This window comes from Maniola jurtina, chromosome 24, assembly GCF_905333055.1.
Source record: "Maniola jurtina chromosome 24, ilManJurt1.1, whole genome shotgun sequence".
NCBI lineage: Eukaryota > Metazoa > Arthropoda > Insecta > Lepidoptera > Nymphalidae > Maniola > Maniola jurtina.
Window position 1 is genome coordinate 2400517 of NC_060052.1, and position 24106 is coordinate 2424622.

The window sequence follows — 24106 nt, forward strand, 5'->3', positions numbered from 1 at the left end:
AGAACACCAGACCATATAGATTAACGGTAACATAATAATATGTAACACACTCGTGCGAATTAGCTCTTAGTTTCATTGGGATGAATAGTCGTCAAACAAATTTACCACCCAAGGGAATGCTTTGTCTTGTAAACTTGAAACAACATACTCTCTTATGAACCTCTGCAAGGAGAGTAGTGATAGGTGATAGCCTAGTGGTTAGAACGTCGGCCTTCTTTTCGGAGTAGGTACCTATTTGATTTACAAAAAAATACGACTGTACGGAACCCTCGGTGTGCGAGACTGACTCGCACTTGAACGGTTTTGTGATAGATAACTGCGTCGTTTGATCTAGTGGTTACTATGGTTAGGCTGTTTTACCTTTATGTAACCTTGTTTTACCTTTTGTACGGGTTTTATCTTTAGAAATTTTCAGTACTGTTCAATCTTCATCGTTTATTAACCCCCGACCCAAAAAGAGGGGTGTTATAAGTTTGACGTGTGTATCTGTGTATCTGTCTGTGGCATCGTAGCGCCTAAACGAATGAACCGATTTTAATTAACTTTTTTTTGTTTGAAAGGTGGCTTGATCGAGAGTGTTCTTAGCTATAATCCAAAAAAAATGGTTCAGCCGTTTAAGAGTTATCAGCTCTTTTCTAGTTTTCTTGTAGAAAAGAAGGTTATATAACCGTTAGGTTCATAATATTATGTCAATAGACAAATGTCAAGCTGTCAAGATGGACGTTGCCTAGATACATAATTATTTATTTGAAAATGATGTTTTGGAAAACTCAGATACTTTGGATCGTAGGCACGGAAGTCCACTTGTCGGGGGTGTTATAAATTTTTAATTTACACTTGTTTCCTTATTTCATTTAGATAAGTATACTTTTAGCATTTAGATATATCCATTCAAAATTTAGCGGCGGATCAATAGCTGTAGTAGGGGAGGTAGGGGAGCATTGGGCACTTTTTTACATAAATGTTAATAAAACTGTTATTTTTTATCATAATAAAAATTGTATTCCAAATATATCAAGCACACATATTTGGCAGTAATTATTGCTAAGAAAAGTTTTGGTATTATAATTAGTTTCAAAGTTACAAAAGATCTTCGAACACATGTCCAAAGTGCCCAAACCTCCCGCTGGGAGGGAGGTTTGGGCACCCCTATAGGGAGGTTTGGGCACTGAATTTAATATGCACGATATTGCTTCACTATATTACTATGCTTAAGTATTATACGTAACATTGCTATAAAAATTGTAAGACAAACAGTTTTTCTTATCATAGACTTTAGAAAAATTAAACAATGTGACTTAGAATCAATAATGCACGATGTTGGACTTAATATATTTTAATAATTTATATTTTAAGGGGCATGAGACGGGCCTGCCCGCGAAATCAAAAATTTAGTTTTTCGCAATTTTTAAACTAATACGACAACGTAGGCTTATGGTATTTTAATTGCGAGAATGGCAGTATCATCATCACAGGTTTATATAAAAATCTTTACTTGAAAGGGTCCAGCTTAAGAAATTAATTCTAGTATCGACTATTCTCACAAATTTGTCGATACTCGAATTAATTTCTTAAACTGCACCGAAGCGATATCGTTCATATACAGTTTTAAGATTTTCAAAAAATCTCCGACATTTTTCTTATTGGAAATTGTGGCCCGTGCTTCCGGTGTCCTTATCGAAAGCTGAGGTTGTCTTTTAAAAAATCCCCTTATCCAATCTTTGGACGCAAGTTTCATCTTGGTCCAGTTATCTGGCATTTTTTTTTTCAATGGCAGTAGCGTATTCATAAACCAATTCACGTACCTTCATTTTTGACAGTCTATGGTTTAGTTTAAACGACATTACTAGATATTCTGAAAGTTTTTACTCTTTATCTTTCGTGAGTATTTGAGATGATATAAATTTAGAAAAAATATCTTTCACGACGCTACCCTGCTTTATGTATCTTTGAAGGTTAGACCTGGGTATATCATATTTCATCGCAGTAGTTTTAATTTTTCCTCCTTTAGAAACCTCTTCCAATGCGCGCAAAATAACAACTTTAGGGATTTCACGTCGCTTTAAAAAAAAAATGAAAACGGCATTGTCCTGAAAAGAAATGATTAACCATTCAATTCCAATAGGCATATCAAAAAAGCACAAAATTATGACATCAAAAAACACTTAAAAACAGAGGGAGCATTGGGCATGCCCAAACCTCCCTCCTACCTGCGTGCCCAATGCTCCCCATAACCTCACTTTTCAAATAGATTTGAATAAGTTTATTTTTATCAAATGTTGAATCCTAATTGACAGGTAAATATAATCTTCATTAAACACAATAGAAGAAGTTAACACAGATACTTACACTTTCTTGCAGATTTCTGTGTTATGTATATTCAAATCACAATCAAAATAGTTACTTCTGTACGCTACAAACCGTTAAGCGCATGTAATTTGACAACCAAGTAAAATGACAGCTGACACTTTTGATAAGTGGTGTTGCCAGTTATTAAATTATAGTGCTGTGGTAGAAAACAAAAAATATCTAGAATACATTTTGAGGAATGAGGGGGTGCCCAAACCTCCCGACTGCCCAATGCTCCCCTACCTCCCCTATACATCGATGGTAGACATTGTTAGAATTTATCGATTTCGGGCATGAAATATACAGTCCATCAGTTCCCTAGAAGAAGTCATTCGAACTCCCTACCCATACCAACTGGTTGGAGTAAACAAGTACTTAATTTGGTAATATTATCACCCCCGTGCCTTGGAGAGCATCTAAAGCCGTCGGGTGAGTGAATTAAAATTTGAAGTGACCTTTAAAGAGCGTTTATAAAAGCTAGATGTAAATACCTAATTCTGGTGATTTCTTACTTCAATTGAAAAAGTTGAAAAAGACTAAATTGTACCTAGATGAGATAAGTCTCTCTTAACTTTTATGTAGTTCACAATTCAAGTTTTTCCATTTTATCTGAAGTTCTACGGGCATTGTATTTAACAAAAGCGTTTAAGAAATAAGTACGAGTACCTTCTGACTTTTATTTCCCTCTCATTTTATCAATTCATCTTTGCCTTCAGGTTGCCTTTTGCTTTATATTCTAAATACTTACCATAGAATCCGGCCCCTATCTAATCCGGCACCCCCTGTAATCCGACATGTCTATTATTATTGAACTAGAAGAGGCCCGCGTGGATTTCGGTTTTTTAAAATCCCGTAGGAACTCTTTGATTTTCCGGGATAAAAAGTAGCCTATGTGCTAATCCAGGATATTATCTATCTCCATTCCAAATTTCAGCCAAATCCATTCAGTAGTTATTGCGTGAAAGAGTAACAAACATACACACACACACACATACAAACTTTCGACCTTATAATATTAGTGTGATTTACTAAATTTGACATACATACTGAAGTATGATTTGTACTTCAGAGTATGCATAACATATAGAATCTTATCATTGGATCTGTAATTTGTCCGATGACAAGATACAAGGTTTGTAAAAATTTCCGGACTATATGGGGTCTTAGGCAGTAGTCACACTAATATTATAAAGGAGAAAGTTTGTATGTGTGTGTGTGTGTGTGTGTGTGTATGTTTGTTACTCCTTCACGCAAAAACTACTGAACGGATTGGGCTGAAATTCAGAATGGAGATAGATTATACCCTGGATTAGCACATAGGCTATTTTTTATCTCGGAAAATCAAAGAGTTCCCACGGGAAATTTAAAAAACCTTCATCCACGCGAACGAAGTCGCGGGCATCAGCTAGTACTCTATAATCCGACAAATTCGACACTTCGACACTGCCATGCAAAACGTTTATAGTCCATAACAGATTTATCTGGTTTACCGGATTACAACCATGGTAACGAGTCACCATTTTTTTGAAGCATGCTCGTAGGTGTTTAGGCTGACAGACTGATGGACGGACGACGGACAGCTTAGTAATACGGTCCCATTAACAGGGCTCTCTCCGTCACTCGCCTCATACAATCGTAGTTCCAATTTCATTTGAATATTAAGCAACCAAAGTCCATGAAATTATGCAGACATATTTTAGAAACTAATATCGGTGTCTGTGGTGTTTTAGATTTTTCTAAAACTATGTAGTTTTAAAATTACAGGGGCTCAAAGATTTATATGTAAATTTTTAAGACCGCGTAACTTTGAAACCAAATATTGTAACAGAAATCTAGAAAACTACAGACACAGATATTAGTTTCTAGAATATGTCTGCAAAATTTCATGGACTTTGGTTGCTTAATATTCAAATGAAATTGGAACTACGTTTGTATGAAGCGAGTGACGGAGAGACCCCTCTTAACACGCTTTGGGTACGGAACCCTAAAAAGACCTCTGGGATTTGTTTTCATTCCGTAACTTACTAGCGAGAAACCCTAAGTAGATTAGACAACGATAATGGACGAATTTCGGACGACCCAAAAAGTTGTGCAACAGTTCGTCGGGCAAATACCGTCGCCGCAAGGGAGTGATTTGTCCTCCAGTTAAAATATTAGCGAATTAACTTAACGACCTTATATTTTTAACTTGGTCCGCTTGTGGCCATTAATTTTTCGCGAGAGAGACTTTTTATCTTTAGTATTAAAAACAATTAAATGTTTAAGAGGATAGACTACTTGTAAATTTTTTCAATTTTTTTTTCATAGTGCACTTGGCATTTGCCTACATTTTAATCTTAAAATACTGTTTCGGCTGACAAGTTTTTACCCCCCTAAACAAACTTAGACAATTTTGATCTAATTAGATTCAGTTCACCTTTTAATCTCCGTTTTATTTTTGTATTTTAGTATAGTGACATTAAAAAAAATAAACATAGTCAAGAAATATTTTAGGTCAAAAATTTGGATATTTAGACGCTAATAACTTTTTGAAGTTAGTTAATACTAGATGATGCCCGCGACTTAGTCCGTGTGGATTTAGGTTTTTCGAAATCCCGTGGGAACTCTTTGATTTCCCGGGATAAAAAGTAGCCTTTGTACTAATCGTGAATACTATCTATATCCACTCCAAAATTCAACCTAATCCGTCCAGTAGTTTTTGCGTGAAGGAGTAACAAACATAAACTTTCACCTTTATAATATTACTAGCCGATGCCCGCGACTTCGCCCGCGTGGATTTAGGTTTTTCGAAATCCCGTGGGAACTCTTTGATTTTCCGGGATAAAAAGTAGCCTATGTGCTAATCCAGGATATTATCTATCTTCATTCTAAATTTCAGCCAAATCTGTCCGGTAGTTTTTGCGTGAAGGAGTAACAAACATACACACACACACACACACACACACACACATACAAACTTTCACCTTTATAATATTAGTGTGACTAGTGTGATTATTAGTGTGATAAGTGTGATGTGATGGCTTTCCTACTTTAACGGTGAAGGAAACTATCATGAGGAAACCTGCATGCCTGAGAGTTCTCCATAGAATGTATGTGGATAGGTCTTCTTCGCCATAACACTCTTGGCAGAGCGGTCGTGGTCATCACGAATTGACGTTTTTGCGGGCAGATGTTATACGCCTCACGAGCATTCACTACTTCTCTTTGCTGGCTGTTGGTAGTTAGATAATGTGGATAGTAGCATGGATTTGTTATTGTTTGTGTCCGAGTGAAATTGAAATGTTGCACAAAAACGATTTGCATTTCCAACCTCAACCACGCTGTCGCGAAGTTACCCATTCGCGAAGTAATCAGAATAAAGGTAAATATTATGGCAACATTCGTCTATGGCAGAGAAGTTAATTTGTCTATGGTATACCGGAAGGATACAGTTGTAAAAGTACATTCATTTTCATCTAGTTACTCAAAATGGTTGCTGCGGCTCGAAATGGCGAGGCACCGAGCACGTGGATTAAACCCGTTCCAGTGTTCGTGTGGATGGTGAAGTCAAAGCTAAGTACCTAGGCTATTTCATATTTAGACCATTTTCTATGTGTTAGATATTCCCGGTTAACCTGTAGATATAAATGTCCCACGTGTAATGGTTGCGCACCCATTGTTAGTTTGTTAGTGGATATGTGTGTACCTCTCTTCACAGGCCATTGGGACTGAGCTAAAGTAAATTAGGTAAGAGGTCAAACCGTCGATCGGCAAAGACGACAGGCTAGGCGAGGTAGCGAGAGGGCAATCAGGCACTCCAGGCACCCAGGACCCGGAAGCCTAGAGTATCGGCAAAGACGACAGGCTAGGCGAGGTAGCGAGAGGGCAATCAGGCACTCCAGGCACCCAGGACCCGGAAGCCTAGAGTATCGGCAAAGACGACAGGCTAGGCGAGGTAGCGAGAGGACAATCAGGCACTCCATGCACCCAGGACCCGGAAGCCTAGAGTATACAGCACGCGCTATGAGAAGGAACCATGGCCAGCCGAAGTAACCTTTAAACCAGTGAATAGAATATATATTGGAGGGTCCCAATCGCTGGGTGGGAGAGAGATGCACACATTCCTAACCTATAGATACCAAGATAGAGAGTTGCCCCATGGTCTAGGTCTTAGAGATTTCACCTACGGTGAAATCATAGTTTGTGTAACCCCACAGGTCACTGAGAGACGAGCTGGAACAGTCTGAACGATGCAAGGAATAGAAAGGACGTACGGGGGTCGACAGTGAACGACCGACCTACAAAGAAACAGATAAAGGTGAGCGTGACTCCTATAATATGTACGAATTCGGTAACCCCTCTCACTTCTGACGAATAGTATGGTTCATATAAAGAGAAATAAAAGGCGAAGCAGATGAAGTGGAAGTTAGGGGGGTTCCCGACATGGTGGAGAAGTGCTGGGATCTGGCAGAGAAACCAGAGTTTTCAGTGTATGGAGTCACACTCAGCCTAAGCGATAGTAAAGTAGTTAATAGTATATCAAGTCCTTTCTACTCTTTCATTTAGTAAGTGAAATGAAAATTTAAGTGTGCAGTAATGTCGCTGTTGAGCGATGATTATGATTGTTTATTACAAGTACAATTCGGTATAAATATTATATTGGTGTTAAAATGTAAGAACTTGACCTTCCAACTAATAGGTGGCAGTATAGGTCATTCTGAGCGCCAACGAAAGTCGTGTGGGAGCAGAGCCAACTTAAAATTCAAAAAAGGAGAAAGAAATTAGTCCAGGTAAGTTGGCAACATTGGTTTCAGAGACGCGACGGGCACGCTGTTAGTTGAAAGTTTGAATTTCCCGCTTTAATTTGTTGTAGATAGACCATAGAACAAGCAAACAGGTGATACCAACATGACACAACACAGCACATAGTGACATAACAAATTATACAAAATGGCGTAAAAGAGAAGTGTCTTAGTGTCTTACCTCCGGTATACCTACTTCTTGAACAATAAAAATTTAAAGTACAATTTATGTGAAACGAATTATTGAATATATATATATCAGATTTATTCAATTAATGGATGGAAATAATAATTTTCAACAAAGTAAGTGCGTATTTACTAGATAAGTAACGGGGAAAGATGAGTAAAGTGTTAATGGCGTCTAGCTATGTATGTATAAGAAGTGTTTGAGAATAGATCGAAGTTTATCTAAATTACTTGATATTATAAAGTATTTAATTACTTTTCAGTTGGAAATCGAATTACCCAAAGTGATTAATTGCAAAAGAAGTTCAATCATTATCATTTAACTTTGATGACAGTAAGCAAATGCTAGTAAGTATTGTTATTTACCGAGAAAAGGTTAATTAGAGGGACAAATACTCTTTTTATCAAATTAATAAGTAGGTATGTACTACTTACTTAGCTAGTCGGATAGAATCTATCATTTTATAAAAGAGATTATTTAAGTTTGAAATACAATTTGATATTGTAGGTATGGGAGAGAAATGTGGTTTCTTATGGTTTGTGATAGGCTTATTGAACTAAAAAATTATTAGATTCTGCATATTTACCTTATTAAAAGGATCTTTAAATCACTGTAATGAGATTTAATATTTGAAAGGAATGAAACTTGACTTAACAAAAACTCACACCTAGGTTCTTGTTTAGCTTGAGTAAAGGAATCCTTGTATCATTCTAGTACATAGTTGAGTACCTAGATAATTAGTAAAGAGTGAGGTTAGATTCTTAAGGAGAAAATCCTTTTGAATTTATTTTAAACATTATAGAGGAAGTAATCTTACTTGATAGTTGAATGTGTATGAAACATGAACCTTTAAGTTTCATTTGACTGAAATAACTTGTAAATCATAATAGATTGAGTGCATTTATACAATTCCCTTTTTGAGAGAAAATGGATAAGTAATTATGCTTTATTAAGATGAGAGAATACACATAAAGTTTGACAAGTGAAGATTTTATTCCTTTGATATCTTGAGACAATATTAAGTTTCATTTGACTTGTAAAAGTCTAATTGAATAAAAATTATTTTGAATTTGAATTTGAACTTTAAGTTGATATGTGTATAAGGATTATGAAATTTGAAATGATTTTTTACACTTCAATTATTATCATAGCATATTACATATACTATTACAATAGGTTATGAAAGGATAGTTTAATCCTATTAAAACTCTTTAAAATAAGAATTGATCTTTGACATTGGTATTTATTCATTACTTTGACGTTGGTATTTATACTTAAGTATTATTTATCCATAACAAGGAATACCTTGATGTTTGGATTTGTATGTTAAGGGGGGTGTAACTCAGTGGAAGAGTATCTGCTAGGCGGGCATATAAGTAATGACATAGTAAAAGGTTAAAAGTGCTATAAGGATCTAGATATGAACGGATGATTAGACAAGCCAATCTTAATATCTGTTCCAGAATATTCATTATGGATGAACTATTATTAACAAGACTGAAACTTCTCGCCACTCAAATAGAAACTCTCTCGAATCAAGCTCTTAGTCTCGGCTCTCTGAACAATGACTTAATCTACAATGCAGAAGTAATCAAGACTAAATTGCAAAACCTATCGACGAGATTAAACGATGATTTAAATAATTACTTCAGGATGGTAAATGTTCCCGAAGTGGATGAAATTAGTGAAATTAGTGAAATTCAGCTCAAGGCGGAAGAAAGTTTAGCGGAACTAATTGTAAAATTAAAAATATTCCAGAATAAAACGGAGATTTCATCGACAAATAGGACAGCTGATACTATAACATCATGTCGTCTACCTAAACTGAATCTTCCAGAATTTGAAGGGGATATATTAAGCTGGCATCAATTTTGGGATCAGTTTCAGTCGAATATCGACAAGAGAAATATAACAGAAGTGGACAAATTATTATATCTTAAATCCTCGTTGAAAGGAGAAGCAAGAAAGGCTATCGAAGGTCTTGACACAACGAATAAGAACTACAGCATTGCGATTAAAACTCTTAAAGAAAGATATGGAAAGGATTCTCATCTAGTTGATGCTCATTACTCGGCACTTTCGAAGGTGGCTACAACCGATTCGACAATAACGTCATGTCGAGGAGCGCTCAACGATATAGAGAAACATTTGAGAGTTCTTGAGTCACTAGGAGAAAACGTAAACCACAACCATTTACGTCATCTCATATTCAGTAAATTTCCTGAAGATCTTATTTACGAGTTGAAATTGAAAACCAAAGATGATTCCATAAGCGAAATACGAAAGGAATTGGAAAAAATAATCACGGCTAGGGAAGATGCTAATAGAATTACTAATGGAAGCAACACTAAGGAAGTGGAAAATTATACAGTTGAAACTTTACATGTAACTCAGGAAAATCGAGGAAGAAGTCATTACAGAAAGGATAGGATACCACGTAGAAGAGAAATTAGAAAAAATAATTGGCTAACACCTGTAGAGAGAATGGAACCTCGAAGATTTCGTAAGAGACGGTTTTCACAATGGGAAGAACGTAAAGAACGGAGGGAAGATACAACATCAAAGGGAAGTAATACGACAGAGGGTGAAGTTGTCTCGAAGAGGATGAAAGTATCATGCGTGTTTTGCAAAGGCGATCACTACAGTGACCTTTGTGATAAATATAAAACAGCCAAGGAACGAAAGTCACGGTTAGGAGACAGATGTTACGGATGTCTCATGAGAAATCATCGTATTGCGCAGTGCTATAGCAGTAGGAAATCTTGCTATTACTGTAAAAAACGTGGTCTACATCACAGAGCATTGTGTCCTCAGAAATTTCCATCTAAAACCGAAACTACCACTCTAACAGAGGTTGACAGAAGATGACATACGGTTCTTCAAACAGCAGTAGTGATGGCACGAGGAGATAGGAACAAGGATAAACAGACACGATGTCGTATACTATTCGATTCAGGCTCTCAGAGATCTTACATTACCCAAAAAATTGCGAAAAAATTAAATTTATCAATAGAGAAGGATGAAAATTTGTCTGTCTATACTTTTGGTTCAAGAAGTCCTCGAGAATTTAATAGTCCAGTAGTTCAACTAGAGTTAGAGACTAGATCTAAAAAAGGAAAGATCATTTATGCAAACGTTGTGCCTATGATTTCTCAAAGCGTACCCTATGCTGAAGAACTTAACAATTGGAGATACAAGGTAAAACTTGCAGATGACGGATCGTTAACAGATCAAGTTGATATTCTTATTGGAAATGATTATTATTATTCGTTTCTTCATCCAGAGAAAATACGAATAAGTGAAGACTTATACCTAGTAGATTCTGAGTTCGGATGGATACTATCAGGTCAGGGTCCACGTAGAGATATGGAAGAACAACACATGTCAGTTATCACATATTTTCAAACAGAGATAGATTTTAAATTTAACAAACCTGACATGCCTTTAGATCAAGGAAGTATAACATTCTTGTGGGAACTCGAGTCAATTGGCATAACCGATTCACCTAAAATTACACGAGAGGAAGAGGCTATTCATAAATTCAACGAGACTACTAAATTAATTAACAATAGATATCATGTCAGTTGGCCGTGGAACGAATACCCACCGTCACTAACACCTAACTATGGATTAGCATATGGTCGTTTAGTAAATTTAGTCAAGCGGTTGGATAAGGAAACCCTAAAGTCCTATAATGATGCTATACAGGAACAAATATCGAAAGGAATAGTCGAAGAAGTATTAGACAAGACCCGTGTAGAACATCCAGTACACTATCTACCACATCATTGCGTTGCTCAGAAGAATAAACCTATTAGGATTGTCTATGATGCCTCATCGAAGATTAAAAGCAATAAAAGTTTGAACGAATGTCTGTATTGCGGTCCATTGATGTTAGAAGATTTAACATGTATACTTATTAGATTTCGAAGTCATAACATTGCTTTATCAGCAGATGTCGAGAAGGCTTTCCTTCAAATAGGATTACATGAAAAGGATCGCGACGTAACGAGATTTATTTGGTTGAAAGATGTCGAAAAACCACCACATGTAGATAACATTATCTGTCTAAGGTTTTGTAGAGTTCCTTTCGGAATTATATCTAGTCCGTTCTTATTAAATGCAACAATTAAACATCATCTTTCTAAAGGAAATGAACAGCTACAACTAATTGCTAAAGATATTTATGTTGATAATTTAGTAACTGGGGTTCAAACACTTGACGAGGCTATCCAAATATATCAAGACACAAAGGATACGTTTGGACAAATTTCAATGAACCTTAGAGATTGGAGTTCAAATTCGAAACAATTTATGAATAGAATACCCGATGGTGTTAAAGAAAAGGTTGTAAAAATTTTAGGCCTAGATTGGAATTTAAAACATGATACGTTACATGTAAAGTTCACGTTAACCACCGAAGCATATTCTAAACGGGAAGTATTGAAGGTAATCGCTTCGATATACGATCCTTGTGGATTCGGAGTACCACATGTTTTATCAGCTAAGCTATTTCTACAAGAACTTTGGAAGACTAAAGTTAAATGGGATACGAAGTTTTCAAAAGAAATGCAAGATAAATGGTCAGAAATCCGAAAAGAATTAGAGACTATTAGAGGAATATCGATACCTAGATGCTATATAAAAAATGTAAAAAGCGAAGAATATCATTTGCATTGTTTCACAGACGCTTCACTCAAAGCGTATGCTGCAGTAGTATACATAACACATAGTGCTAAGACAAGTTTTGTCATAGGAAAAACACGATTAGTCCCTATAAAGGATCAACAACATTTAAAAATTCCTCGGCTAGAATTGCTAGGAGCTTTAATTGGTTGCAGACTAATTAAGATGGTTTTAAAAGCATTTAACATGAAATTAGGATATCAAACATTATGGACTGATAGTCAAATTGTCATAGAATGGTGCCAATCGGATAAATTGCTTCCACCATTCGTATCTAGACGAGTTGAGGAAATAAGAAGTAATAAAGAGCTCATGATTAAGTATGTTCCTTCAGAGTTGAATCCGGCAGATATTGCAACCAGACCGATGAGTTCCAACGAAGACAAGGAAAGATGGCTTACAGGTCCACAGTTTTTATCAGAATCCGACAAACAGAAAACGCCTGTGAAATACATGTCACAGTCATTTTTTCTTTCGACGCGGGAGGGTCTGCCGAATACCTCTAAAGAAAAGGATAGTAATCTAGAGCTACAAAACAACTTCTCAGGAGAAAGTATTAGAGCCAAAGAAGATAGCAGAACTAGTTACAAAGAATCGCTTTGTATTACGGAAACAATAAAGAAGCTACAAGCAGAATACTTCACTCAGGAAGTTGCGGGGAAAGAAACTGATTTAAGTCGTAATCTCAAGTTATTTAAGGATGTTGATGGATTACTACGGTGTAAAGGACGTCTTCAGAATGCAGAACTATCGTTTGACAAACGGTACCCTATATTGATACCTAAGGAATGTGACTTTACGAATAACCTTATAAAGAAAGTTCACAATGATAATTATCATGTAGGAGCGAATCATACACTTAGTCTCATCAGACAGTCATATTGGATACCAAAGGGTAAATCTCAGATTCAGAGGATATTGAAGAAATGTCCAAGGTGTATTAAACATGGAGCGGGTCCATTTAAGTTACCACCTACTCCAGCGCTTCCTGTAGAAAGAGTAGGTTACAGCGAACCATTTACCTTTGTAGGGGTAGACTATATGGGTCCTGTTCTTGTCAAGAGTGGACAAAAGAGATGGATCTGTTTATTCACTTGTTTAGCGGTGAGAGCTATTCATTTAGAATTAGTGCAAGATCTTACAGCGGAGGAAGGTTTATTGGCGTTGAGAAGGACAATAGCAACCAGAAAGGTCCCTCAACTCATTACATCAGACAACGCGACACATTTCAAACTTATAGCAGAGATTCTCTCGAAACAATATTGTATTGACAACAAAATTCAATGGAAGTTCATACCTCAGTTGACGCCTTGGTTTGGTGGATTTTACGAAAGATTGATAGGGATAGTTAAGAATTGTATGAAGCGTACACTAGCAAAGCACATGCTTTCAGATAGTCAACTAACTACCGTAGTCAAGGAAATTGAAGCTGTAATAAATTCAAGACCGCTTACATGTGTAGATTCAGAGTTGGATATAATTCTAAAACCAGCTGATTTTCTTACACTAGGAAGTTGTATCACTATAGAAGGAACTGTCGAAGATTGTCTAGAGAAAGGTACTACGATTAAAGTCGATCTTATAAAAAGTTGGAAGAGGGGTCTCATCATCGTAAGAGAATTCAAAGATATGTTTGTTAACAGATATTTACTAAGTCTCCGAGAAAGGTATCAGCACTCACATAAAGAGCCACGTGTCACATCGAAACAGTCTCCGGCGATAGGACAGATAGTGCAAATAAAATGAGAAAATAAAAATAGAGAAACCTGGAGAGTAGGAAAAATTGTTTCACTGAAAGAAGGAAGTGATGGTTTATGTAGAGTAGCCATAGTAAAGGTTGGAGATAAGAATTTCACACGGTCAATAGCGCATCTGTACCCTCTAGAGGTTCAAGAGTCAGAGGAAGACATGGAAGAAAGATTTATAAGAGATGATACTTCGAGTGAGCTTGCTTCTGCCACGTTAGCCGAGCCTTTGGAAGAGAGTACCGACAGACAGATAACTATCTCAGAGGGGATAGCTCAAGAAGAGAACTCACCTATGATGCAAATAGACGAACCCATTCAGGAGACAATGGAGTGTGAAACCTTAGAGAGTGAAAGTAGAGAATCTATTGGGGATGTTATTTATTCGGAGGAAGTCGGGACACTAGCGAGAGACGAGGAGAAGGAAGAAGTTGGTAGAGTGGGTAGAGTGAGGAGAGTTGCGGCCACTAAAGCCCTACAGAGGATTAAAGAGTGGACGAACAACTTATTATGCCTATTTTGATCTATTTTCCGGCCGGGAGTGTCGCGAAGTTACCCATTCGCGAAGTAATCAGAATAAAGGTAAATATTATGGCAACATTCGTCTATGGCAGAGAAGTTAATTTGTCTATGGTATACCGGAAGGATACAGTTGTAAAAGTACATTCATTTTCATCTAGTTACTCAAAATGGTTGCTGCGGCTCGAAATGGCGAGGCACCGAGCACGTGGATTAAACCCGTTCCAGTGTTCGTGTGGATGGTGAAGTCAAAGCTAAGTACCTAGGCTATTTCATATTTAGACCATTTTCTATGTGTTAGATATTCCCGGTTAACCTGTAGATATAAATGTCCCACGTGTAATGGTTGCGCACCCATTGTTAGTTTGTTAGTGGATATGTGTGTACCTCTCTTCACAGGCCATTGGGACTGAGCTAAAGTAAATTAGGTAAGAGGTCAAACCGTCGATCGGCAAAGACGACAGGCTAGGCGAGGTAGCGAGAGGGCAATCAGGCACTCCAGGCACCCAGGACCCGGAAGCCTAGAGTATCGGCAAAGACGACAGGCTAGGCGAGGTAGCGAGAGGGCAATCAGGCACTCCAGGCACCCAGGACCCGGAAGCCTAGAGTATCGGCAAAGACGACAGGCTAGGCGAGGTAGCGAGAGGACAATCAGGCACTCCATGCACCCAGGACCCGGAAGCCTAGAGTATACAGCACGCGCTATGAGAAGGAACCATGGCCAGCCGAAGTAACCTTTAAACCAGTGAATAGAATATATATTGGAGGGTCCCAATCGCTGGGTGGGAGAGAGATGCACACATTCCTAACCTATAGATACCAAGATAGAGAGTTGCCCCATGGTCTAGGTCTTAGAGATTTCACCTACGGTGAAATCATAGTTTGTGTAACCCCACAGGTCACTGAGAGACGAGCTGGAACAGTCTGAACGATGCAAGGAATAGAAAGGACGTACGGGGGTCGACAGTGAACGACCGACCTACAAAGAAACAGATAAAGGTGAGCGTGACTCCTATAATATGTACGAATTCGGTAACCCCTCTCACTTCTGACGAATAGTATGGTTCATATAAAGAGAAATAAAAGGCGAAGCAGATGAAGTGGAAGTTAGGGGGGTTCCCGACACACGCATTAGCATTGTACATAGTGCTCGGTTTTAATTACGACCAAAATAGTTTTAGTTTAGTTTTAGTGCACTTCCGCACTCGTCCACGCCCGTATACACAATGTTGCTTTAATGAAACTCTAACACTAAACAGAGAAAGGTATGTCGTAAATATTGATACTGGAATTAATTTAGAATGTCATTTTATGTTGTAGTTATAGAATATGTCTGCAAAATTTCATGGACTTTGGTTGCTTAATATTCAAATGAAATGGGAACTACGTTTGTATGAAACGAGTGACGGAGAGAGCCCTCTTAAACTCATGTTCTCCTTTCACAAAATAATAGCGACATAAGTGACATAGCAATAGATTGGAGTTAGATCGACATTCCATCTTCACGCACGAAGCGTTGTGCGTCATCATTCCTCACGCACGGCTAATGTTTGGACTTTGGAACTCTTCCGCTGTGTTTCTTACCAATTACAATTCAGGTAACTTCAAAACAAAAGTGAATAGGTGTCTTCTAGGTAAAAGCGTTCCATAGCCACATCATCACTTTCCATTGATCTTAATCGGGCCTGTCTTAGGTATAGTTTGTAAGATTACTAACATTAGTTTTAAGCTGTATGTCGTTACTCATTACTAACAAAAATATGATCGTGATCTTGGTCGTTTTTTAGGGTTCCGTACCTCAAAAGGAGAAACGGAACCCTTATAGGATCACTTTATTGTCTGTCTGTCAAGAAACCTATAGGGTACTTCCCACAGACAAATATTTTAAATCTGTGGTACTTCCCGTTGACCTAGAATCATGAAATTTGGTAGATAGGTAGGTCTTATAGCACAAGTAAAGGAATAAATCTGAAAACCTTGAATTTGTGGTTACATCACAGAAAAAAAATATTAAAATGTGTTTTATTTCTCAAAGTAAGATAACTATACCAATATGAAAGGGCTTTAGATGTACATCCTAAAACTGGTTTATTTTTTATTTTTATGTATAATAGTTTTTGATTTATCGTGAAAAATGTTGGAAAAAATACCCGAGTACGGAACCCTCAGTGCGCGAGGCTGACTCGCACTTGACCGGTTTATATTTTTATATTATTTGATATGCGGTGGAAATTCGCAGCGTGTGAAAGCGCCTATACGAGACCTACTATATCCAGCAGTGGACGTCTCACCAGTTGATAATGATGATGATAATGATCTAAACTACACTCCACTGTGATACGCAATAGGCTTGATGGAAATTACGTGGTGTGTAATTTTATAATAACACGGCCGCTGAATGAGCCAGCCTAGTGGAAGGTTTCCAGCTCACTGCGCTTTCTCGCTCCGGCTTTGAGCTCATTTTCCGCTTTAGAGGTTTGTTTTCTTTCTCTTGTTAACCTTCGATTGAACGCGCTACATATAGGTATGTATGCATGTATTTACTTTATTGCAACACAAATGACAAGTTACAAAGCGAAAACTTAAAATGTTGGTACAAAAAGTATTATTAAAATTGGACTTACGTAGAGAAAAATGCTATTGTTTTTTGTATGAATATTTACATCTGGACAATCCTCTAAATACCTAAATGCCTGTCAATTAGTGTAACTTATCACGCATAATTTCTACTTCTCCCATTTTCAATCCAAAGGGTAATGGGCAATTTGAATTAATATTAAAAGACCGCAAACGTGGCCCTAATCAAAATGCAAAAGAGAAATTAATTTACATGTCCCATCGAATTAAATGATCCCGATCTAAAATGTTTTCAAGGGTCGGAACTTGGGCGTCCAGTATTCTGTAGAGTTATTCGGTTGGTTTCATTTTGTAACATTCGAAACGAGATAGGTATCACACTAATATTATAAAGGCGAAAGTTTGTATGTGTGTGTGTGTGTGTGTGTGTGTGTGTGTGTGTGTGTGTGTGTGTATGTTTGTTACTCCTTCACGCAAAAACTACTGGACGGATTTGGCTAAAATTTGGAATGGAGATAGATACTATCCTGGATTAGCACATAGGCTACTTTTTATCCCGGAAAATCAAAGAGTTCCCACGGGATTTTTAAAAACCTAATTTCACGCGGACGAAGTCGCGGGCATCGGCTAGTAGGTTATAATATGTGGTACTCGCATTCATCATCGCCTCAACTCCACGGATTACTGAGCACGGGTCATAGCCCACCACATTAGCTAAGTGCTGATTGGCAGACTTCACACACCTATGTGACTACCTACATAATATATACAATTTCGGAAAACCCGAAGGGATGGTGACCCTATTCAGAAATGATAATACTGCGCCATTACACGGAAGATTCCGTTCCACCGGCCATTTTCCGGATGGCGGCGCTCCAATTAAAAACTTAATAAGAAACTAATATCATTTATGTTAAGCGCCGACTCAGTAGTTATACTCTATCCGCGGAAATTAGTATGGCGCTCTCTCTTTTACGTAATTCCATACAAATGATAGAGACCAAAATCTCAGTGGACATTAACCATTTTGAGTCATTAACCAATCACAAACATGTTTTCAAGAAACATCCGAAATTTTTCTTTTTAGCCCCCGACCCAAAAAGAGGAGTGTTATAAGTTTGACGTGTGTATCTGTGTATCTGTCTGTGGCATCGTAGCTCCTAAACTAATGAACCGATTTTAATTTAGATTGTTTTTTGTTTGAAAGGTGGCTTGGTCGAGAGTGTTTTTAGCTATAATCCAAGAAAATCGGTTCAGCCGTTTGAAAGTTATCACCCCTTTTCTAGTTACTGTAACCTTCACTTGTCGGGGGTGTTATAAATTTTTAATTTCACTTGTTCTAACACAGGGCTACAAAAATGTCTGGCAAACGTCGTATACGATTATTGTAGATGGGGTTCTCACATTGAATTATTAATTTTATTTGGGAAAAAATAAAACATATTCAAATTCAAATTCAAAATATTTTTATTCAATTAGACTTTTACAAGTTCTTTTGAATCGTCAAAAGCATCTACCACTGGTTCGGAATGCCTTTCCTACCGAGAAGAACCAGCAAGAAACTCGGCGGTTGCTCTTTTCAAAGATTTGATAAACAATATTATGCCATGTATAAAAGCAATTGAAGTCCTGCGCATTGCTGGAGCGAATTGCAGGTCAAATCCACGCTTTTTTATCATTTACATAATCTTCGATAGTATAATATGCTTTTCTCAGGAGCATATTTTTAATAGATTTTTTGAACCTGTGTAAAGGGAGTCAAGAATAGTTTTATTAGTTGAATCACTACTTAGACATTAGCGTATAATATTATGTTGAACCTCTTGCATAAATGCCAGACCAGCCTCAAGTGCCAAAAGAAGTGACACAACAAAACCAGAGTTATAATGCAGGAATCTCTACCATCTGCATGCCCAGCCCACACAGATGTAAGTAGTGATAGCGTCCACACGTGGGCTATCTTTTTAGGCTTACAATTCCATCTATTTACGAAGCAGAGCCAAAAATTGTCTGGCATAAGTCATTTTTTCACGTTATTGAATATTATTTTAATTGATGATTTATTATGTACTAGCTGACGCCCGCGACTTCGTCCGCGTGGATTTAGGTTTTTCTAAATCCCGTGGGACCTCTTTGGTTTTCCGGGATAAAAAGTAGCCTATGTGCTAATCCAGGATATTATCTATCTCCATTCCGAATTTCAGCCAAATCCGTCCAGTAGTTTTTGCGTGAAGGAGTAACAAACATACACACACACACACACACACACATACAAACTTTCGCCTTTATAATATTAGTGTGATAACAGCAATAATAAAATAAAAGAGAAGGCATAGTTCATAGAATAATTTTTATTACTTTATTAACTTCTTCGGCACTTGAATAAAATAAAAGAGAAGGCATAGTTCATACAATATTTTTTATTTTTTGTTAACTTCTTAGGCTTGAATCCAGTTAGTGTAACCCTTGCATAATCGCCAGTCCAGCACGCTCCCCACACCTTGTGCCGAAAGAATTGACACCAACAGCTGTATTGCTGAGAAGCAGAGCTGTGCCAGAATCCCCGGTGTAGAAACTTCTGCCGTCCGTATGCCAGCCCGCACAGAGCATGTTAGCAGTGGTAGCGTTAGTTACACCGTAAGCTGTCTGGTAATTGTTTACAATTCGGTCTATTACGAAGCAGAGCCAAAAAGTGTCTGGCATAGGTCGTTTCTCCACGTAAACAATTTTTTTTAATGAATTTTTAGTTTATAACAACAAAAATAAAATAAAAGAGAAGGCATAGTTCATACAATATTTTTTATTTTTTGATTAACTTCTTAGGCATTAGCTTGAATCCAGCTAGTGTATCTGGAAACCCTTGCATAAACGCCAGGCCAGCGCGCTTCCCCACACCCAGTGCCAAAAGAAGTGACACCTACAGCTGTATTGCTGAGAAGCAGAGGTGTGCCAGAATCCGCGGTGCAGGAACCTCTGCCATCCGTATGCCAGCCCGCACACAGCATGTTATCATTGATCGTATTAGAAACGTAAGCTCTCTGGCAATCACTCTGGCTTACTGTTCTGAGTTGAACATGGCGTAGTTGTTCAGACAATTGTCCTCCCCACTGAAAATGCATTAAAAATATCAATAGACGTTTGTTGAGGAGCACAAATATGATTTTTGAGGCCCAAAATTGCTTGTTTTATCCTAGTCTGGTGCTTTTATATATAAGAAAGGTACCAATAAAAAAAGTAAAACCAATGATAGTAAGGGAGTAAAGACTGTTCACTCAGTGTCGTACCCACTCCTGGCACAGGCTTTACGCTTAATTGGAGGGGAAAGGAGAGTATCAGTCATGTCAGCATGGCTAATATTCTTTTAAAAAAAAAGAACGATGTACTCACACTCATAAGACCCCATCCAATTGACCAAACGTTGGCGCCATTCGGGACATTAAAATTCGATCCAGCAATCGCTCCAGCTCGGACATTGTTTCCGAATGAAATTGCAGTTGACAAGCGCACAATTCCAATATCGTTATTCATAAATGTACCAATATTGTAGTTGGGATGGGTGATATGTCTTGCTACGTAATGGAAAGCACCACCACTGTTTGCGTTGGTTGAACCGACTCGGACTGCAAACCGAGGATTCTTTCCCCTACAAAAAAATTAGAATAAATTACCACGGTACGGCGAGAAACCCCTTAGGCTGTGTTACACCTGTAAGTTTCACTCCCGTTTACGTAATTAATTGGCAACAGATTTAGTAAGCTAAATGACACTTAGAAAACAAGGCAATAGAATAGATTTTTATTCAAATAAACTTTTTACAAGTGCTTTTGAATCGTCAAAATAATCTACCACTGGAATGCCGTCCCTACCGAGAAGAACCAGCAAGAAATTCGAAAGTTGCTCTGTTCAAGTGTTCAATTTACAATTTACAATAATATGCCATAGACTGTATCTTTTTTTTTTTAAATTATATAGACTAGCGCTTGGCTGCAATCAGACCTGCTAGCAAGTGATGATGCAGCCTAAGATGGAGCGCGCTTGCCTAGAAGTTGCCTATTCACTCTTGACTTGAATATGGGTATATTATAAGTGGAAGGGAAAACTGACGCCGGAAGGGCGTTCCATATCCTAGCGGTTCGAATTAGGAAAGAGGAAGCAAATCGTTTCGTACGTGTTCGAGGAATTTCGACTACGTACGGATACTATATATCTACTATATATCTACTACTACATATACTACATCTACTATATACTACTATATCTACTATATCTACTATCTACTATATACAAGCAATTGCAGCCCCACGCATTGCTGGAGCGAGTCAAATCCATGCTTTTTTGTCATTTAGGTACAAAATCTTCGATTGTATAATATGCTTTTTACAGGAGCATACTTTTAATAGATTTTTTAAACTTGAGTAATGAAAAGTCTAAAATTGACTGTAGAGTTTTATTATAAACTAGCCGATGCCTGCGACTTCGCCCGCGTGGATTTAGGTTTTTCAAAATCCCGTGAGAACTCTTTGATTTTCCGGGATAAAAAGAGGCCTATGTGCTAATCCAGGATATTATCTATCTCCATTCCAAATTTCAGCCAAATCCGTCCAGTGGTTTTTGCGTGAAGGAGTATCACACACACACACACACACGCACACACACACACACACACACACACACACACACACACACACACACACACACACACACACACACACACACACACACACACACACACACACACACACACACACACACACACACACACACACACACAAACTTTCGCCTTTATAATATTAGTGTGATTACATTACACTCATTCCCACAAATGACTTTCCTACTTTCCTGAGGATACCAACTTACATTAGTAAAGTAAAATTTAAAGGTGTAATTGCGGCCTAATATGGTCGACATCCAATCTACTAGCCCGAAACGTTTTTGCTCAACGTTTCTGATTCAAACCTCTAGAGATGGAATGTCTTTCCACAGCGTCCGCATTTTCTGCTTTGAATTATAGGCAGCTTGTACGCAAGCGCGCTCCATTCTAGGCCTCATCATTGCTTTACTGTTGATGAATTTTTGAAAGACAAATTGCTTAGTAATTAATAATTTTTACATGATGACATAATAAGCTAAGAAGGTGAGATGACTGGGTTCAATAAATTTTGCAGGCCACGCTTTGCAGAATATGCTCCTCTTTCCAAATAAGCGTAAAGCTTGTGCCATGAGTGGGTACGACAATAGTGTAACGGGTGGGGTTTGAACCGCGCGCCGACTTTTCGGAATTCAGTCCGCTCCTCAACCGCTGAGTTATTGAGGCTTTTATCAGTGAATTTAAGAATGTACAACAGTGGACGTCCACAGGCTGATGATGATAATGGTTATAAAAAATTCTTACACCCAACAGTGGGCGGCGGACATGATGGATCTGTTGTTGATGATGAGTCCACCGCAGTCTTGTCGGAAGGCCGCATTGTTATACGACACTAAGAGGACGGCCGCGAAAGGGTACTGGCTTATGTTGACCACTGATCCGCCGACTATCCTCCCCTTTTGCGGGAGCGCTATAATATTAAAACGTGAGGTTACTTAGGTACCCATGTATAATACGCAACAGGTCGAGATGGCAATCGGGGTATGAGGCGGTGGGACGCCCCGTACACCCGTACGTTATCCACGCTAGCCGGGTTAGCGCAGGGGCTGTACGGGTCACTATACCCGTGCCGTAAACGAGAACCCAACTACACAATAGGCGGTGGTACCCCGTAGGGATACATTAATGTGGTTGGTATAGTTGAGACGGCACAGTTGTATGCAAACTGCGTTTCTGTGTCGTCTCTTCATGAGGCAAACGGCGCCGCTGGGTTTTAGTGGGTATTCTGACCTGCCAGTGAGTCATACATACCCTCCCGGAAGCAGCGTGGCACCTGCACTGCTTCCGGGTGGGAACAGAACTCCACTGTGAGCGGATTTTCGAAAACCCAACCTTAGGGGGGGAGTAAAATAGGGGTTTGAAATTGGTGCAGACCACGCGGACGAAGTCATGGCCATAAACTAGTCTATACTTATATTATAAAGAGGTAAAGTTTGTAAGTTTGTTTGTATGAAGTAATCTCTGGACATACTGAATCGATTTTGAAAATTCTTTCACCAGTAGAAAGCTACATTATTCCTGAGTGACAAAGGCTATATTTTATTTGCGAAAAAATCCCTACGAAAATTGTGATAAACTACCCGTGCGAAGCGAGGGCGGGTCGCTAGTAAAAAAAATGATTTCTTTACTTACCCTCAGCGGTCGCAAGGCAAATGGCTAATAAAACGTGAAGTTTCCACATTGTCAACTGGTGAAGCTATTGAAACTATAGGTATGATACTTGTTATATATAATCCCAAAATATCCTATAGGTAAGTATTATTTATTAGATACCAGATAACTACCTAAATCTCTTTAATCAGGTAATCTATTGTAACTAATCCAAATGTATTTGTGAGCCTCGGCTTAGTGCTAATGTGTTATCTATTGCATAGACAAAAGTGTTACGAGTATTAATTATTACACGATTGCCCAAAAAAAACCGGCTATGTGCGAATCACACTCGCGTGTCGAAGGTTCCGTGCTCGAGTATTTTTTCCGACATTTTGCATGATAAATCAGAAGCTATTATGCATAAAATAAATGAAAATTTGTTTTAGAAAGTACAGGTAAAGCCCTTTCATAATATTATGATAGTCAACTTGGTATACTTATCTTATTTTTAAAATTGAAAATACTAATTATGTATTTGTTCATGAACACATCTTAATTTTTTTTTGTGATGTAACCACAAATTCACGGTTTGTAGATTTTCTCCTTTACGTGTGCTATAAGACATACCTACCTGCCAAAATTTAGTATTTTCAACTTCCAAAGTAAGATTACTATACCCCTGTGGGGTATCATAATATAAAAGGGTTTTACATGTTCTATATGATTTTTAATTATTTTTATAGTAATAGTTTTTATATATCGTGCAATAAAATACGATTGTAGCACGGAATCATCGGTGCGCAATTCTGACTCGCACTTGACCGATTTTTTACATTGGATGTGACTGACGGATAAATGAGCTGTGAGGAAACTATAAGGATTCCTTGTTTTAGGTACTACAGAACCCTAAAAAACTAACGAGAACTAAGAACGAGAAAAATCGCGCGCATTTGTTAGTAGTATTTTTATGATGTACATATTTAGGTTTCCCCAATACATTATCTGAGAGTGATAATTATAA

The 24106-nt window shown here is 37.9% G+C and overlaps 3 protein-coding genes across 3 annotated transcripts in view; 1 reads left to right on the forward strand and 2 right to left on the reverse strand.

Moving 5' to 3' along the window:
- The window catches only part of LOC123877618 (dopamine receptor 1-like), a 125879-nt gene that overhangs the window by 42133 nt on the left and 59640 nt on the right, over positions 1 to 24106 (reverse strand). The gene's annotated exons all lie outside the window — the stretch shown is intronic.
- On the forward strand, positions 6547 to 10185 carry LOC123877511. Its single transcript, XM_045924314.1, has 3 exons — positions 6547 to 7433; positions 7580 to 7664; positions 8781 to 10185. The coding sequence occupies exon 3, from the start codon at positions 8791 to 8793 to the stop codon at positions 10183 to 10185; it is 1395 nt and encodes a 464-aa protein (XP_045780270.1). The 5' UTR covers positions 6547 to 7433; positions 7580 to 7664; positions 8781 to 8790.
- On the reverse strand, positions 19664 to 23173 carry LOC123877622 (trypsin CFT-1-like). The gene is made up of 4 exons (XM_045924448.1): positions 23125 to 23173; positions 22237 to 22402; positions 20232 to 20487; positions 19664 to 19951 (listed from the first exon to the last, which is right to left on the reverse strand). The coding sequence occupies exons 1-4, from the start codon at positions 23171 to 23173 to the stop codon at positions 19664 to 19666; spliced, it is 759 nt and encodes a 252-aa protein (XP_045780404.1).

Bases quoted from the DNA above. Each gene is read 5' to 3' on its own strand.
- LOC123877622 (XM_045924448.1), bottom strand. From the start codon at position 23,173: ATGTGGAAACTTCACGTTTTATTAGCCATTTGCCTTGCGACCGCTGAG. The intron at 22,403-23,124 runs GTAAGTAAAGAA...TTAATATTATAG, and splicing joins TTGCCTTGCGACCGCTGAGG to CGCTCCCGCAAAAGGGGAGG. The intron at 19,952-20,231 runs GTGAGTACATCG...ATGCATTTTCAG, and splicing joins TTGGATGGGGTCTTATGAGT to TGGGGAGGACAATTGTCTGA.
- LOC123877511 (XM_045924314.1), top strand. From the start codon at position 8,791: ATGGATGAACTATTATTAACAAGACTGAAACTTCTCGCCACTCAAATA.